The sequence below is a fragment of the Heterodontus francisci genome, chromosome 17, assembly GCF_036365525.1.
Source record: "Heterodontus francisci isolate sHetFra1 chromosome 17, sHetFra1.hap1, whole genome shotgun sequence".
In the NCBI taxonomy this organism is placed as follows: Eukaryota; Metazoa; Chordata; class Chondrichthyes; order Heterodontiformes; family Heterodontidae; genus Heterodontus; species Heterodontus francisci.
In genome coordinates, this window is record NC_090387.1 from 84,768,678 (window position 1) to 84,787,862 (window position 19,185).

At 41.6% G+C, this 19,185-nt stretch overlaps 1 protein-coding gene across 1 annotated transcript in view; it reads right to left on the reverse strand.

The window, feature by feature from the left end:
- Positions 1–19,185, reverse strand: part of cnot1 (CCR4-NOT transcription complex, subunit 1) — a 198,867-nt gene that overhangs the window by 86,552 nt on the left and 93,130 nt on the right. Inside the window, exons 15-19 of the mRNA XM_068048909.1 lie at positions 15,720–15,871; positions 12,404–12,563; positions 9,919–10,120; positions 6,271–6,414; positions 2,699–2,823 (exon numbers count right to left, since the gene is read on the reverse strand). Coding sequence (XP_067905010.1) covers positions 2,699–2,823; positions 6,271–6,414; positions 9,919–10,120; positions 12,404–12,563; positions 15,720–15,871 — 783 coding nt within the window. The remainder of the gene's footprint in view (positions 1–2,698; positions 2,824–6,270; positions 6,415–9,918; positions 10,121–12,403; positions 12,564–15,719; positions 15,872–19,185) is intronic.

The window sequence follows — 19,185 nt, forward strand, 5'->3', positions numbered from 1 at the left end:
ACCCACTCCCTGACGCACACTCCAAAGAGGTGTTACTTTGTTCACAAAATGCAGGAAAGCACAAGTCCCAAAGCCTGCCTTTCTAACCCAGCAGAACACACTCTGGAAAGCCCGTGAAGTTTCAAGGAGCAATGAAAAATTAACGCTTAGTGGCAAGACTACACAGTATCCTGACTCCAAACAGACTTCTTCAAACCACAGGCTGGATATGATTTGGCTTTTGAGATTGTCTCAAAAAAAATCCAAACAAGGTTTAAAAACAGGTGACTGCTGACTTTACATAAATGGGAGTTGCTTGCTTTTATTAATGGGTAATATTCCAGCAATAGTACTGAAGACCTGTACTCCAGAACTAGCCCCGTCCCTAGCCAAGCTGTTGCAGTACAGGCATCTACCTGGCAATATGGAAAATTGCCCAGGTATGTCCTCTACCCAAAAAGCAGGACAAATCCAACCCGGCCAATTACCGCCCTTTCAATCTACTCGCGATCATCAAAGTGATGGAAGGGGTTGTCGACAGTGCCATCAAGCGACATTTGCTTAGCAATAACCTGCTCAGTGACGCTCAGTTTGGGTTCCATCAGCACCACCCAGCTCCTGACCTCATTACAGCCTTGGTCCAAACACGGACAAAAGAGCAGAACACCAGAGGTGAGGGGAGTGTGACTGACCTTGACGTCAAGGCAGCATTTGACCGAGTATGGCATCAAGGAGCCCTAGCAAAATTGGAGTCAATGGGAATCAGGGGGAAAACTGTCTGCGGTTGGAGTCATATCAAGCACAAAGCAAGATGGTTGCAGTTGCTGGACGTCAATCATCTCAGTCCCAGGACATCACTGCAGGAGTTCCTCAAGCTAGTATCCTAGGCCCAACCATCTTCGGTTGCTTCATCAAGGTCAGAAGTGGAAATGTTCATTTGTGATTGTACAATGTTCAGCATCATTCATGACTCCTCTCCTCAGATACTGAAGCAGCCCATGTCCATATGCAGCAGGACTTGGACAACATCCAGGCTTCAGCCGATAAACGGCAAGTAACATTCATGCCACACAAGTGGTGGGCAATGACCATCTCAAACGAGAGAGAATCTAACCATCTCCCCTTCACGTTCAATGGCATTACCACTGCTGAATCCACTATCAACATCTTGGGGGTGGGCATCATTGACCAGAAAATTAACTGGACCACCCATGTAAATACTATGGCTACAAGAGCAGGTCAGATGCTGGGAATTCTCCAGCGAGTAACCCACCTCCTGTTCTCCCCAATGCCTGTCCACCATCTACAAGACACAAGTCAGGATTGTGGTGGAATATTCTCCACTTGCCTGGATGGTTGCAGCTCCAGCAACACTCAAGAAGCTCGGCACCATCCAGGAAAAAGCAGCCCACATAATTTGCATCCCGTCCACCACCTTCAACATTCACTCCGTCAACATTCACTCTGTCCACCACCAACGCACATGGCAGCATTGTGTACCATACACAAGATGCACTGCAGCAACTCACCAAGGCTCCTTAGATAGCACCTTCCAAACCCGCGACCTCTACCATCTAGAAGGACAAAGGCAACAGGTGCATGGGAACACCACTGCCTGCAAGTTCCCCTCCAAGCCACACACCATCCTAACTTGTTGCTGGGTCAAAATCCTGGAACTCCCTTCCTAACAGTGCTGTTGGTGTACCTACACCCCAAGATTGCAGTGGTTCAAGGCGGCAGCTCATCACCACCTTCTCAAGGGCAAGTAGGGATGGGCAACAAATGCTGGCCTAACCAGAGATACCCACATCCCCTGAACAAATAAAAAAAAAGTTGATTAGGATAATGAATGTGCTAAGCATACATCCCAGATGCTGCAGTTTGGAAGTATTAAAAGATAGGACTTAATTAATCCTAGCTATTCAATTCAGAATTCAAATGAATTTGAGCATTCCGCAACATCAGATTCAAATGTGATTTTTTTTGCAGCGGTGTTGTAATGGTCAACTGGGATGGGAGAAAGTGACTGCAGACTGTCATGAAGATATAAAGCTTCTATTCTATTGTTATTCTACCATAATTTGTCGGCCCTGAAAACTTATCCGCTTTCATTCTCAAGAGAGATGAAGGCAATATAATCAGTGTCTATTCCACAGGTCTATAGTCTGAGGCATAGTTGGAACTGAAGAGCTTTTTGAGCATTTGGCTTGCATTCATCACATAAAACTACTTACCTGAGGAATATGGGTCAAGACAATATTATGCTATGAAGGGATCAGCGAAGACTCTATATTCACGGTGCCTCTCAGAAAAGTTGCTAAGTTTTATACTGGGAGACCATTTTAACTGCTAGAGAGAACTCAAGGTTAATCTCATTAAGTCCCTGGTCTGTGTATAATACCGTTGCTGATTTGAAGGCAGAATAAGGCCCCTGTGCAAATTCTTGAACGCAATTTACTACAATCAAGATCCCAATAGCCCTGCACACATGTACTCAATTGACTTGAAATTTGTCTTGACATTCTACCTTTGTAATTCACTTATGAAAACTGTTATTGACAGGTAAATTAGAAAATGTCATTTAAGAACCTAAAGCACCACTGTCTTGGAGAGTTATGAACGTAGCCTATTCAAGGGTGTTGTGAACTCAAATTAACTCATGTGGGGTACCTAAAATGACAGTAAATCGATTTTTAACATCGTGACTACTGATACTCACCTCATCAACAGACATGGTAGGGTGGGGTGGATGGTTGTAGATACGTTGGAAGTAGCTGTTTGCTTCGTCGTCTATCTCCTTGCTAAAGTGCTGATTTGCCTCTGGCCATACCTGAGAGAGATCAGCTGTGCAAGACAGGAACAAATGGAGGGAAAAATCTCATCAAAATCTACTTGCTAACTGATGTTCAATAGCACATGCGTGCAAAGCGACAGACTGACATAGAAACAATATGCATAGCTTTTGTCAGCGTTGGATCTTCATCACAGAATTAATAAACAAATAATTCAATTATTTGAAGAAACCTTTACAAATAAGCTGCAGTGTTTGTAGTGGATGTGCTAGAAGTATTTTGGATTGGTTCCATTTGAATTCAGACTACAGTTAAGCATACGATTACAAGATTCAGATTTGAGATCATACCTGGGCTATTCCCTTCCCAAAGTATTTCCACCTGGGGAAGAAAAGCTACATTGTGAGCATGAATAATAGGCAACCCATCCTGGGTAACAAATCTCCACATTCTGTAATTTCACTCGGCAACTAATATGATGACAACATGCTAGAGTTACAGCACACAGTACCACTGAGTGGATGGATGTAAGTTCAAGTCCCTCATGAGCACCGAAATCTTGATTTTGGAAAACTCAAAAGGGACAGACCACTATAAACTGCAGAACAAGCTCAAGGGGCTGAATGGCATACTTCAGTCCCTATGCTTCCAATGTGGATGAACATTTTGCTGGCACTTGCAAACAATGATTGCACATTGTTACGAAAGTGCCTCTGTGTTCTGTTAAATATATTTTTTTGAGGATTCATTTTTGAAAGATTGAAGAAATTTTAAACTTTGGGGTTTTCAAAGGGGGTCATGTAAAGGTCACGACTTTGAAAAACAGTCGCTGGAAATTTTTTTTAAAAGGGCACTGAGAGGTCTTGTGAGGAAAACAAGCCTTTCTGGGAAACCACCTGATTTCCAGTTCAATAAACAAGAGAACTTTGGATACCTGGAGAAATTGCTGACGAAGAAGTGACAGGTCAAGATTGATGGAGGTCAAAAGGTTGACCTCTTGTTGATGGTTTTGCTTTTGAATTGTTTTGAGTTGGGGATGAATTATATGAGAGAGAGAATTCCCAAGGAAGGAGAGAAGACCGCAACCCAGCTCAGCTTTCCAGCACCTTTCTAAAAGACCCCCGAGAAGTCCACTGTGTCAACTCATCTCATCTCCTGTCTTTGAAGAAAAGCCTGCTAAATTAATTCTCGACACCACCTGAAAAGAACTGTTTTTAAAAGATCTCAGTGACCCTTCTATGTGTACTCGGAGGCCAGACTGTATGCCAGTTTTGGAACACAACATATCTGATCTGCTGTTGCTTCAGGAACGAGCAAGTATTCAGCCCCAGTGTTTTATTTGTCTGTAATCGAGTTCTAAAAACAAAAATCCCTTTATTTTTCTGGTTAACTAGTGAACGTGTGTATGAGTGTGAGGGATTAAGGTAAAAAGGGAACTTTTATATTTCAATCTGTGCGTATATGCTTTACTTCAGTACTGGTTAAAACCTGTTTTATAATAAACTGATAATTTTGCTGTTTATTAAAGAGATCTGGTTGGTATGTTTTATTCTGGGATAAAAATAGAGTCTATGATTGACTGCATCAGTAAGTGGGGAAAAAATGTAAATACATATTGTGATCTGTGGAGAAGTGGAACTAGGATAAACAGTGCACTCCTCCCGCCTCCGTCATAACAACATGAATAATGCTTTTTGATTGAGTTATTGGGGGCAACCACCACTCGTGGAACCAAAAAAGGACACAACACCTTTAAAAGAGAAGAAAATTACAGAAGAAAACAAGCCCATAATTAAAGATTGCTGGGTGAAAATTAACTTTTCTCTTTTTTTAAGACAATATTTTTAGGATTTGAGTGTTAAAATCAACTGAAACCAATTCCAAACACTTCCACTTGCTGAGAATGATGCATCACAAATGAGCCACAAATTTTTGTAGAGACTAGGGTCTTTGACTTGGTACTGCATAGATTCCACCTTCAGGGGATGCACAAATGAATAACCATTTTGGTACAGCATTTGACTGAACTCTCAGCTAGACAGAATAAAACAAGTTTAAGAATTTCTTATGCAACATGCGTTTCCAGAAATATATTGCTTTTAATTTGGTGTGTTTTGATAGATTAGAACAGAAATCATCCATTTTTAAAAAAAAGTTAACTGATTTAAGCATAAATTACTTCACAAGTATTCAGCTCAAAAGGAGCTAAATGGATTTGACTTTTCAATATTTTTCATCTAAAATGAGTACCAAATTGGTTAATGTTTCTGTTGAGTGGTTATTAATTGTAACAACTGAAGTGGAAAACTGTGGTGCTGATAAATTCCAACATGGGCTGGCATTTCACAAACAAGCAGACAAGCATTCATAACAGATGCATGCATCCACCGGGGCAACCTAAAACAGCACTCAAAATAGGCTCAGGATAGAGGTCTCTCAGCGTTACACTTTTCAGCACTGGTGTGAGATGCAATGAGTTCTTTGCTATAAAATAGGGAGATGTGAAGGACACATCTCCCTATTTATCCCAAGCATCAATCTTTACCCTGCCACCCCACCCCCCACCCCAAAATATTGGTCCTAACCTCAACCTTTCTGTCCAGACTCCTATATTGCTCCAGCTAAGCTTAATGCAAGGTTCCAAAGCAGCACCTCCTCCAGTACAGGATTGAACCCTTAGGCTGAGCACCAACTGATAATTTTGCTGTTAGATTTTGGTTTCGCTCAAACCCTAACCCAGCTTTCTCTGTTTCAGATGTTGTCTAATCTGTTGTATACGTCTAGCTGTTTTGAAATTTCTTTATATAGCAAGATTAAGTCAGAACAAGGTCTCAAATGTCATCTTACTTTCAATGGCAATTAAAACACTTAAAAGTTAAAATTATCTGACTTTCTAAGGTGCTTTGCAGACATAGTATTCAAACAGGCCTTGTGATCTTCCCTCAGCCAGCCAATTACCTGAATTACATACATCAGATAATTTGGATTCACATTTGTGTTTTTCTGTTAATTAGGTTCTTTTGCAAAAGCTGTTAGTGGAAATTACTTCCTTGCTTACCATTGCAATCTCTTCACTTCAGCTACGTAATGCAGTGGTCATGGATTACTAGTCATAGGCAAGTCCCCAGCATACCCAATTTTAAAAATGAACCCAGTATGATTTTATTTTACTTATTCTTGGGATGTGAGCGTCACTGGCATATTCCCATTCCTAGGAGATGAAGCCTAAACAGTGATGAGTGTATGTCAGGAATCTGTGCGCCTTCTGATTTCAGTGGTTACTGAAAATGTACCAGGAAGAGATCTGATCAGATTGACAACTTATAACAAAAGCAGTACGCTAAAACTGTCAATACCCAAACCCACTTTGACTCTATCTAAGGAAATCTATTTTGAGCCCTGGTTGGGTGTTCTGTGAAGACTAGCTATCTTTAAACCAAGGCAATAAAATAAGCTAGGCCACACTCTCACAACAGTCACAGACAACACAACCACTTACAAGGTTTCATCTTACTCTGCTGGAATGTCTGTGGGTTCAGTCCAGATGTGCTCATCTTTCGCTGTCCAAAGGGATCAGTGTTCACAGTTGGTAGTGCAAGTCCACCAGTTCCCATGCCAGTCAAACTCCCTGTACCCAAACTACCTGCAGGTATAAAACCAAATAAGGTTTCCCATCAAAACTTGTTCCGAGATTTTAATCAGCCTATCTTTAAGCTCAGTAAGGAAGTTAACAGACAAAGCTGCAAGTACAACATGGCCAAAGTTTTTTCTTTTAATATTAACATCACAACTAGTCCCTTAATGGAGAATTCTCCACTTCCTCCCTTCCCGTCCAGGTCAATCCTTCTGGCTACCACAGCATCCTTTAAATTGACTGACTGGATGCTTACATTCTTGAATACACTGCAATGGGCTAGTAAATATATTTAGAACAAGTTAAGCCTCAGAACATTTCTCCACAGGGATTGTGAATCATGTACCACTTTCACATTCATCCTCGCAATTTATGGCGGTGACCAGGTGATTTTAGCCAGTCAACAGTTTGCAGCTCCAACCTTGAAGCAAAACATGGAAAACTTTAAAAACTGGGTTTATCCTTTGGCAAGTCTGCTTGTTGATCTACGGTATTCACTTTTTCTTCAAAGGTTGATGCAGAGTAACACAACTTTCTTTGATTCACATACCCAAAATGTAGGGACCACTTATGAATATCTGCAGTCGGCATAGCTCGGTAATATTTCCAAAAGATAAGCTCACTGGTCAATGAGGCGCACTCATTGCTTGGGAGTTTCTTTGTTAATATGAACTAACCAACCAACTACTCCCAGGCAGCAGCCTGTGAGGTTCCTGCAAGATCACAAATAAAGGCTTATGCTTACTAAAATGAGAATACATATAGAACCATAGAAAAGTTATGGCACAGAAAGAGGCCATTCAGCCCATCATGTCTGCGCTAGCTGAAAAAACTAGCTGCCCAATCTAATCCCATCTTCCAGCACCTGGTCTGTAGCCTTGCAGGTTACAGCACTTCAGGTGCAAGTCCAGGTACCTTTTAAATAAGTTGAGGGTTTCTACCTCCACCACCAATCTGGGCAGTGAATTCCAGACACCCATCACCCTCTGGGTGAGAAAGTTTTTCCTTATGTCCCCTCTTAATCCTTCTACCAATCACCTTAAATCAGTGCCCCCCTGGTAATTGACCTCTCCACCAGGGGAAACAGGTCCTTCCTGTCTACTCTACCTAGGCCCCTCACAATTTTGTACACCTCAATTAAGTCACCCCTCAGCCTCCTCTGTTCTAAGGAAAACAGCCCTCGCCTATCCAATCTTTTCGCATAGCTGCAACTTTTGAGCCCCGGCAACATTCTTGTAAATCTCCTCTGTACTCTCTCCAGACCAATTATGTCCTTCCTGTAATGTGGTGACCAGAACTTTACACAATACTCCAGCTGTGGCCTAACCAGCGTTGTATACAGTTCCTGCATTTGCTTTTGTATTCTATACCTCGGCCAATAAAGGAAAGCATTCCATATGCCTTCTTCACCACCTTATCTACCCATCTTGCCACCTTCACGGACCTGTGGACATGCACTCCAAGGTCTCTCACTTCCTCTACCCCTCTCAATATCCTCCCATTTATTGTATAATCCTATATTGGATCCGAAGAAATGTGGAGGCTAAGAAACTTCTTTTCCTATCCTTTTTAAATGAACAGTTTTTTTGGATTACCTACAGGCCCCAATTATAACAATTAAACTTAATCTAGGACTGCTGCCTTGTTTACATAGTAGTTGGATGGACATAATACAAGATCAAAGATGGTGCAGTGCCAAGTACTTAAAATTCTGTCAATTATGATCACAAGGAGACTCAGTTTGCATCAGAGCCACCAACCAGTGTGACATTTAACCAACTATTACAACTTAATCCACAATGGTGGATCTTCCCATAATGTAAATGGTACCAAAGTATGCATTCCATACACAAGGACCACAAAAGTGGGACAAAGATACACTAGACACTGTTCAGAGGATGGCGTCTCATGTTACACATTTGCCCGGGCGGGGGTGGGGAGAGAGCGGGGAGAAGGAAGGAGGTTAATTGCACATTTTCAAACTTGGGCCCTTGAGGTATCATCAGATTTCACTATTTCTTTATTTTTGATTTACTAGCACATTATTTCTACAACTGCATAATAAAAAATATCTGCAAAAACTCTGTTTTCCCTACGGTAGTTCTTCTGTCCTTAAGAAATTAGGATGGGGGGTTCCCCAGAAATAGCTGCAATGGATTCGCAGCACAGAAAACATCACAAAGCACCAGATTTAAGAAATGTTCTCATCAAAAAGTTAAACAAACAGCACACAAATTATTGAATGCAACAAGTTAGTTAATAGAGGATATGCAAACAAGTTGATCTGAACAAAGGGATGATCCACAAAGTAGTTCTTAATATGTTTAGATATCAAGCTGTTGCTACAAAGTACATGAAAATGAAATTAACATTGGATCTCTGCACATCCCTTTAAATTAGTCTTTCTAAAAACCCATTTAAATTATCTGTAAATTTAAGTTTGCCCATTTTTTCCTTTAAAACTACCTTCAAAACACAACAGTTTATCCAGCTGAGCATGAAAATTTTGAAGACCTGCTTTAAAAGCACATCATTTCAGTAATTCAAGAGATTAAGATGGGGTGAATGGAGCTTTATAGAATTATCATAGTATCCTTTCACTTGTAGAACTCAGGAACAGACAGATCAGACTGATGGGTGAAAGTCACTTCAAGTGTTCTACATGAAACTGAGTATAAGCAGCCTCAACCTGCTGCTGTTGAGCCAGACACACACAAATCTGCCTGAATCTCAATCAAAAAGGCAAAAGCTAGTACTAAAAACAACAAAAAGAAAAATCACTGGATAGCAAATGGTGTTGGAAGTGGTTTAGGAGTAGCAGCTTTAAACCTGTGTGACCCATGTTTTACGAGTTATGGAAATGGCTCAATATGGATAATGCATGCCTAGAATTACAAAAGGACGTCCCATTCCCAGCACTGACCTCTCATCTTTGTCAGCATAGAAAGTCAATTAAGCAAAACTCAAGTTACTGAATGCAGCAGTTAATACTGGATAGGGAAACAAGCTGATCTGAACAGAGGGATGATGATCCACAAAGTAGTCCTTACTATGTTCAAAATTCAAGCAGTTACTACAGAGTACATGGAAACGAATCAGATTGTAAAATTAGAAGTCAGTCATATTTTTGCAGCAAACTGTGGAAAGCACCAACAGCTGGGCAGTTAGTGATTTCATCATTGCATGATAGGAACCAGTGAAATACCTCAGCTCTTGAACAGTGCCATTTTGAGGAAGTTCTCAAGAGTTGAACTCGGTATTCCACTGTGCCTCCATCATGCACAAGGCTAACTAAATTTTTCATCCACTGAATTGCAACTTGCTTAAAATTAAAAATGCTACTGCATTGATTACAATATCATAATTTAGCCTTACATACGAACTTAATTTATTGGTCTGGAGATAAGTTTATATGTTACTACTGCCTGTGTATGTAAGCAACACAACAGTAATTACATTTGACCACAGTTGTTTGCTGTCGAATATCACACTTGCATTTTGGGATGGTCTAACCTGGGAGCTGGGAAGGAAGACCGCCAATTCCACTGAAAGGAGTTGTCTGGTTTGGTGTTGAGAGTGGAGGAAAGGCTTTTGCTGGTGATTGAGGGGTGTTGAATGCAGAACTCAGGTTAGTAGTGAAACCCTGCATACTCGGAGTGAGAGATGCAGCTGATCCACCAATAGTCAACGAAGCCATGCCAGACAAAGGGTCAATCTAAAAAAGAGAGGATGGGGTAGGGGGAAAGAAAGAAAAATCAGCTTCAGAGAGAAAATTAATTAAAAGATAAACACATTCTTGGTTTAGCTACCAAAATCCTTATTAAAATGAGTCATTTTGAAAAAGTGTAAACACAAAGTAAATTTTCCCACAAGTAGAGAATATCAAAGTGTTATTGTACAATCTTTTACTCAATTCTCTCCCTGCCTAACCACCCTACCATTACAATTTTCCAACAAGGCTAAGAAATGTCTCATCTTTTATAAGAGCAGTTTTATCTTCACATTACTGGTAGCACCGAGCACTGACTGTGCTATAAGAAATGTAAAACTCCAATGGACTCACTCTCCAGATCAAGGAAAACCAGGTATGGAGAGTAGAACAAGGAAGAGGAAAATCCCTTGGTGAGAGAAGGCAGCACCACTGAATATGCACAATTACATCTGATGTACAGCTTTTGAGCAAATGGTGGGGCGGGGGCAGCTACTTTGCAATACAACTGGATCCAGGTGTTATGAAAGATAACCCCCAATAACTGTATGTTTGAACTCAGCTACATCACTGAACTGTTTTCAGTACTGTTAGTAAGTACACAAAAAGGGGTCAGTTCTGATCAAGAATCCCACCCAAAACATAAACCTTTCTCTCTTCAGATGTTAACTTATTTTCAGCATTGCTAATAATTTCAAACCCACCCCTAGAGTTGGTTCCTTAACAGTTATTAGATGCTGGTTGCCCTCTATAAAACTGCCCAAATTGCTACTGTTCACTTGTGATTTCTGAGTCAGCGCAGCAGTCTATTTGGCCATGGGGAAAGGCACGCATCACAGCTGATCCCAATCCTGTCCTCACCCATCGTCTACACAAACATTTCCAGCAGGGCTCAAATGACTGGGAGCATAAACCCTGACCACCTTCCCATTTCCTAACCCAGGAACTGCGAGCTAGATTCAAATTGATGTGCCTGGATCACCACCTCAGAGATTAATAGTACAAACTGGGGGGGGGAATGGATGGAATGTGAGACCTTTCTGGATTTTTGTGGCTCAGGTTCTCAAGGGAAACCCCACGAGCATAAATTTATTTTTCTTTGCTCGCTTGGTTGCCACTTGTTCAAGTGCTGTCTGTAGCATTTTTGCCTCTAACCTGTTTGCTTGCTCTTTCTACAAGCCTCTATCATCAGTCTTCTCTGCTTTATGTGCCTTTCTTTCTGTTTGCATCTCTCAACTTTTCCTCTCACATTCCAGATAGACTGGGAGCTAGAGGTGGGGCTTCAGCTGGCTCCTAATAACAAAAATGATCTCATTTGTCCACCATAAGTATGAAGGAAGATGGGGCCAGGATGGGCACCTCTACCCTGCACTGGATGACTATTTGCCCATGTTCCACTGGATTGGAAATCACAGCCCTAAATGATAGTGGCGAGATGAGGGGGGCAAAAGCACAAGAACACTTTGGAAAGAGGCTGGATATACATCTACAATTGGCCAGATAGGGTTTCCTGGACGTTCATCCAGATCCAGAATTGCAAACTTGACTGGCATTAGCATGCCAGGCTATTAAACATGCTGGTCAGAGAGAAACTGGGGGCCCAGGAGAGAAGGGTTCAGGACCCTTCTCCCCCAGGGAGTTAATTGTTTGCGGTGGGGAGCACAGGAATTTGAAAGTGTGATGTACAGCAATGGCGCCAATTAATAGAAAGGTTTGATGTGCTCCCTGTATCAAATGGGGAAATCCACTGCTTCACACCAGAACTACAGATTTTTCATTGATATTTCCAGATTTAACCACCATTTACAAAATTCATCAAATGGATGGGAGTTATTGGATTTAACCCTAAAATCAGAGGCTTACAAATGCATCTGTAGTCATGTACCTATCATAGGCCAATGAAGTGTCTAGAAACATTTTGGCATTCAATCTTTTTGAAGTAGAAATAAAAACAGAAACGAGTGGAAACAGTCAGCAGACAGTCTCATGCTCCACAGGCAGCCTGTGTGAAGAGGGGAAGCCAGGGTTAACATTTTAGGTCTTATTACCCTTCCTTCCTTTCTCCACAGATGCTGACTGACCTGCTGAATGTTTCTAGAAGTTCCTGTTTTTATTGCAGATTTACAGCATTGGCAGCATTTCACTCAACTTTTTTCCTTTTCAAAGCAGAGTTTAGAAAGTGCTTCTTGCTGATGTATAGGGCTGAATGCAATGTGTCTTGGGAAATTTTTCAATGTTAATGGTGCAAAGAATACATCAGAGGAGGAAAACAATCTTGCTCCACTTAACTATTTGTACCTGTACAGGTGACATGGTTTCTATACTGCTGGTACTGGGTGCGCGGACCTTGGGCATTACTCCAGGAGGTGGCTGACGGGCTTTGTTCATGACATTGCCACAATTGGCTACCATCGTGAGAATGGTCTCTGACAGCTCCTGTGACACACTCCTAATAGGAAAAGGAAATACAACATTATAATGACATTCAGCAACCAAACACAGAAGCAATGTAACAGAGTTACATGATGCCCCCAAGAATCCAGGCTACCACTTAAGTTTCAGTTAGCTCATTTTGTCAGGCAAAAGAACATACAACAGTTACTAAATCACGCAAAATGATTATTGAAACATCTACTAAAACAATATTTAAACTGAAAACTCATGTATCAGCCTGGGACACAGTTCAGGTGCCTATATTTCCAAACCTAATGCTAGTACTTTCCTTCCATCAGAAGCTTCGAGACACGTTAAACATTATCGCAGTCCGAAGACTGCTGGGTTCGATAATTGTGCACACAAGTGAACCTAGCCACCACTAATCTCGGCTGGCAATAAAGCACTTTTAAACAGTTTATCAATGAGTTGTGCATCAAGTTGGATTTACATTGTGAAAATGTGAACCATGGCACAGTGCAGTTTGCATTCAATAATGTACCCAAACACTGTTAAAACAGCTAGAAGAGGACTCAACATTCCAAACCAAACCTCACTGAAATATGTGTAGTAAAAAGAAAAAGACAGACTTGCATTTACTGTTCACTAATTCTCCATCATCAGTGCATCTTCTGTGACAGATTTTCTCAAACAGGAAAATAACCTAAAAATGGTGTTTATACCATTCTCAACATATGGACCATGATGCAAGTTATTTTTATAAAGCATACAGGGTTTTCTGGTCAGCAAACTGCATTGCTATTTTGTGTGCCATTTGATGAATAACTCAGTAGCGCTACAAAAGGCAACAGTGACGGCATTTGCCGCGAGAAGCATTTCATCACACAAATGAAAATCCCTGCATCAGCATCATAATGCCTAAAGGCAGGTGACATTTTGCAGAGCATGTGGTTGAGCACAAATTTTTAATAGCAAGATAAGCGATTCAAACTACTGAATAATTTTCATAATCAATTAATAAGTGCCAGATCACTCAATAGGGAAATTCAATTTAAATGGAAAATATATACTTGTACATTCCTTTACCAGGTTATGTCTTTTCGTACAGTAATTCCTCTGATGCATTAATACAGTAACCTCTCGACTCTAGAGCCCACAGAAACGCCATGTAGTAGTGAGGAGCACAAGGAAAAGATCCATAAAACAATTAATACGTCACAGTTTCCAGCACATGAAAGCTTTCCTTCTGCAGATTCTCAATGCCCATGAATGAAGGACAATTGGTTTTATAATTATATATATACACGGGATATGCTGCACCCTGGCAGCAGTGGGCAGAGGAGGCTTGGGTCTTGGCAGCATTAGACTGTTTGGCACTGTTGAGAGAATATGATCAAGGACGAGGCAATTTGTGTTCACCAAGGATCTGTTCTTGGGCCTCAGATTTTCACCTTGTATATTAATGACTTAAATGAATGGAGAATTGTATAGCCAAATTTATGGGCAACACCAAATTAGGAGGCATAATAAGTTGTGTGGATGGGAGGAATTTGTTACAAAGAGACAGACAAATTAAGTGAGTGGACAAAACTGTGACAGGCGGAGTTCAATGTGGGAAAATGTGCAGTCATCCATTTTGGATTGGAGAAAAGACAAATCAGAATACAAGGAAACTATTTCCTCTGTTCCAGATGAGGGGCGCTCAGTATTTAATAGCATTAAAATGTCATAGAGATACAGCACTGAAACAGGCCCTTCGGCCCACCGAGTCTGTGTCAACCATCAACCACCCATTTATACTAAATCCTACATTAATCCCATATTCCCTACCACATCCCCACCTTCCCTCAATTCTCCTACCACCTACACTAGGGGCAATTTACAATGGCCAATTTACCTATCAACCTGCAAGTCTTTGGCTGTGGGAGGAAACCGAAGCACCCGGCAGAAACCCACACGGTCACAGGGAGAACCTGCAAACTCCGCACAGGCAGTACCCAGAACCGAACCCGGGTCACTGGAGCTGTGAGGCTGCAGTGCTAACCACTGCGCCGCCCCATCTTGGAAAGGTTAGGAAAGTACAAAGTTTGATGACTGGGACAGAGATTGCATCATAGTGACTTTATAGATAACACCCGATCATATGACCTTCTGGATTGAAGAGGAATGAGAGCCTTTCTCCCTTCTATTGGCACAGGGTTTTTGCCTCTCACAGGAGATTACATGGCTGAAAAGGTGAGTGTAAGAGAAGGTAAAATGTTTAGCCATGATGGTCCAGCCACAGTAGTGTGGGGAATGTTTGATGGGCCAGTTGTTCTTTTCCTATCCGACAATTTCACATGTTCAGGTGAGGAATCAAGAAAAAGGGCATAATCTTAAAATTATAGCTAGGTCATTTAGGAATGAAATGAGGAAGCACTTTTTCCACACAGTGGTGGAAATCTGGAATTTTGTACCCCAAAAGGCTATGGATGCTGTTGCAGTTGTATTTTTCCAAGACTCAGGCCAACAGATTTTTGTTGGGCGAGGGCATCAATGGAGTTGAGGTGCAGCTTAGCCAGAATGCTGGAACAGACTTGAGGGGTCGAATGGTCAACTCCAGTTCCTATTATTCTAAGAGTTTTTTTGGAAGGATTAAGGGTACGGAGAGGTCAAAGAACCTGGTGATTCCTTGACCTTTATATAGGTTATATGCAAACCTTACCCAAATATCTTTCTGAAGCACATTAAACCAATTACAAATAACACAAATGAACCAAATGGAAGATTTAATAGCAAGAATGCTGGAAAGGCCAACACAGTTTATTTTTGTTGTGTTTTGTTGCTCAGCCTTAGCATTATTCACTGTTCTATGTTACAGCTACAGTAAAACAAAAATTCAGAAATAAAAGCACAAGCAGCAAGTGCACAACCAGAACTTAATGATATCAAACCATAAAGATGCATCCTTATGTTACAGTATTCTTTTCTCATGTCACCAAAATAATTGCTAGAGGGCAGCACTGCACAACACAACTAAACATAGCCTGCATTCCTACATATCAAAGTTTGCTGGAAAGGTAGCCAACCATTTGAGGTATGGATTTCCGTTCAATAAGAATCTATCACTGGATCAAAAATAATTTACACCAGCTAGTGGCTTGTGGCACTCATTTTCACAAAAAGTGGAAACATTTCTTTTTAAAAAGTATTTACAAAGTGCTGTTCCTACCCTGCACAGGCCTGTAGGCAAGCCAACATGGTAGCCAGTGTTTCTGGAGGGAGCTGAGCACTCTTGGGCTGTTCCTTTTCTGGGGCCAGTCCGCCCATAATGGAAGGACACCGTCTCTTTAGGAACGTCACACATGCCTGGATAAATGGTTCCTGTTGAAACAAATGCAGTTGAAGGTTATCGTCTTATTCTGCCTCCACCACCACCACCACCACCACCACCATCACCGCTCCCCCCCCACCAATCAATCCCACAGACAGACACACTTTGAGAAATTATGTAATGCCTTATGACTCTCAGAAATATTCCAAAGTGTTCCAAGTATACAGAATTACTATGAAGTGCACTTAACTGTTTTAATACATATCCTTACATCAGTAATCCTGACAAGTGGTTACAGCCACATATTTCTGTAAGTTACCCACGTTGCATCAGATCCCAAGTCTTCGTCAATGCTGCTTTTAATCCAGCTACCAGTTGTACACAAGAGCCCCAGAGTGATACCTCTCGTATACCATTGCAACTTTAAGAGATGGAAAATGGCAGCATAAAGGATTCAAATATGAACTCCTTGTCTCAAACTGGTAGTTGGATTAACAGTAATATTGGCAAAAACTTGAGAGCAATAATTTCAGAATTACCCATAGAACAGTGTTAGAAGGCTGTAAATACTGTTCAAATCTTGGGTGCATTCCTGTTAACCCAACAAAAACCAAGTACAGAATAATGCTGATTCAGAAGAATGATTGCACCATGTGCAATCCTGGATATTTTCCTTTTCCAGAGATAATATCCCATTCAAGTTGCTGGAAATTTTTCTGTTGAGTCACAGGACAAATAAATATTCTAAAATAACAAACTGCTTGATTAGTGCCTTCACTGTCTCTAGTCACACTAAAGCCAATCTATGAAATACAGGAAACATTAAAACCATATTAAATTCTAATTACCTTGTGTTCAATTAAAAGCATAACAGGTCAATAAATAGTTTTAACAATTACTCAATGAAAGTCTGTAAATACAACTTCCATCCCTTCACTGTGCTGACAATATAATTCCACTTGTTATTACTGCAGTCCACCAGTGGGTCATAGCTTGCAAGTTATATCCCACTCATCCCCACACTGCGATCACAATAAGAGCTTATGTTTAATGCAGAGTCCTCGGAACTCTTTACAAAGGTAGCTATCCTACGTAACATTGACAAAGGTAAACTTTCCCTCCTCATCCTTCACAACTAGCCTGCAGCCTTTGAAACAGTTGACCACATCATTCCCTCCAACGTTGCTGCGCTGTCACCCAGCTGGGTGGGACTGCCCTCACCTGGTTCCATTCCTATTTATCTAAACGTAGCCAGAATATCATTTGCAATGGCTTCCCTTCCTGCTCTTGCACAGTTTCCTCTGGTGCCCCCCCCCCCCCCCAATCACCAAGGATCAAGCTCTGCTTCAAGGATGCTTGCGAGTGTGACATGAACGACCTAAATGTAGACTATCGCACCTGGGAGTCACTAGCTGGTGAAAGAGGGAAATGGCGACACATCCTGTGAACTGGTGTGCACGACCACGATGACCAGTTGCTAAAGCAGCTTGGCAACAGGTGCCATCAAAAATCAACAACTCTCAGCGTTACTTGACAGCTTCACATGCAGCACTTGTGGCAGAACCTGCCTCTCAAGATCTGGCCTTCATAGCTATCAGCAAAGGTGCACCAAGAGAAGACACCCTGTCATGTGTTCTTTGTGTTATCATAAGCAACACAATGAGGTATGTGGATTCCAGTGCCTTGAAGATCTTCAACAGGTTTACTAACAGCTAAACTGGCATATACAATACAGAGCAAACTATGTACAAAACCTTTGTCTAGTTGTCACAGTTGCACAGTGATGATGGCTTCCAGTCACATGATTATACCCTGGTACCAACCTCATTAGCATACTGAGCTCTTAAAGGACATCACTCAAAGCAATTATACCACCTAAACGGATTGTTTGTTGCATGTCCATCATCTTCCAAAGATGGAAGGATGCCAACCAAACCCCCAAGGATTTATTCTTGGACCCCTCCTAATTGCCATCTACATGCTACCCCTCCGCATCATCCGAAAGCGCAGCATTAGTTTTCACATGTACGCTGACGATACCCAGTTCTATCTCACCACCACCTCTCTCAAATCCTCCATTGTTGCTAAATCAGACTACTTATCCAACATCCAGTACTGGATGAGCAGAAATTTCCGCCAATTAAACATTGGGAAGACTGAAGCCATTGTGCTCGGTCCCCGCTCCAAACTCCTTTCCATAGTTACTGACTCCATCCATCTCCCTGGCAATGTTAGAGACTGAACTAGTCTGTTCTCAACTTTGGTGTCACATTTGACCCCGGGATGAGCATCCAACCTCATTTCACATTAAGACTGCCTATTCCACCTCCTTAACATTGCCCACTTGGCCCCTGTCGCAACTCATCTGCTGCTGAAACCCTCATTCATGCTTTCATTACCTCTAGACCTGATTACTACAATGCACTTCTGGCTGGTCTCCAACACTCTACCCTCCGTAAACCTGAGGTCATCCAAAACTTTGCTGCCTGTGTCTTAACTCGCACCAAGTCCCGTTCACCTAACGCCCCTGAGCTCGCTGACCTACATTGGTTCCTGGTCAAACAACATCTTGATTTTAAAATTCACGTTCTTGTTTTCAAATCCCTCCATGGCCTCGTCCCTCCCTATCGCTGTCATCTCCTCCAGCCCCACAACCTTCCAAGATATCTGCGCTCATCTAATTCTAGCCTCTTGATCATCCCTGATTTTAATGGCTCCACCATTGGTGGTCACACCTTCAATTGCCTAGTCCCCAAGATGTGGAACACCTTTCCTACTCACTTTCCTCCTTTAAGACAATCCTTTAAACTTACCCCTTTGACCAAGCTTTATGGTCATCTGACCTAATATCTCCTTATGAGATTCGGTGTCATACTTTGTTTTATAACGCTCCCGTGAAGTGCCTTAGGATGTTTTTTCTACATACTTGTTGTAAATCTATATCCCGATTGCAATTGTTTTTTCTGGAATGGAACCAGATTTTCAATGCAAACTATCAAACTGCAAGACACCTGCCTGCCAGTGTGTTACTGTACATCAGAAAATTTAGACTACAGTGAACTTTATACGGTCCAAGGTTATCAGCAAGTTCAAGTAAAATTGTTTTGGGACCTTTTTCATGCCAGTCTAAGTGTCAGTCTGGCTCAGTGGGTAGCACCCTGGTCTCAGAGTCATAAAGCTGTGAATTCAAGTCCCACTCCAGAGATTTGAGCACAGAAATCCAGCCTGGCACTCCACTGCAGCACTGAGAGAGTACTGCACTATTGGAGATATTGTCTTACAAATGAGACGTTAAACCAAGGCCCCAACTGCCTCCTCAGGTGGATGTAAAAGAAGCCATGTATTATTTTGAAGAGTGGGGCAA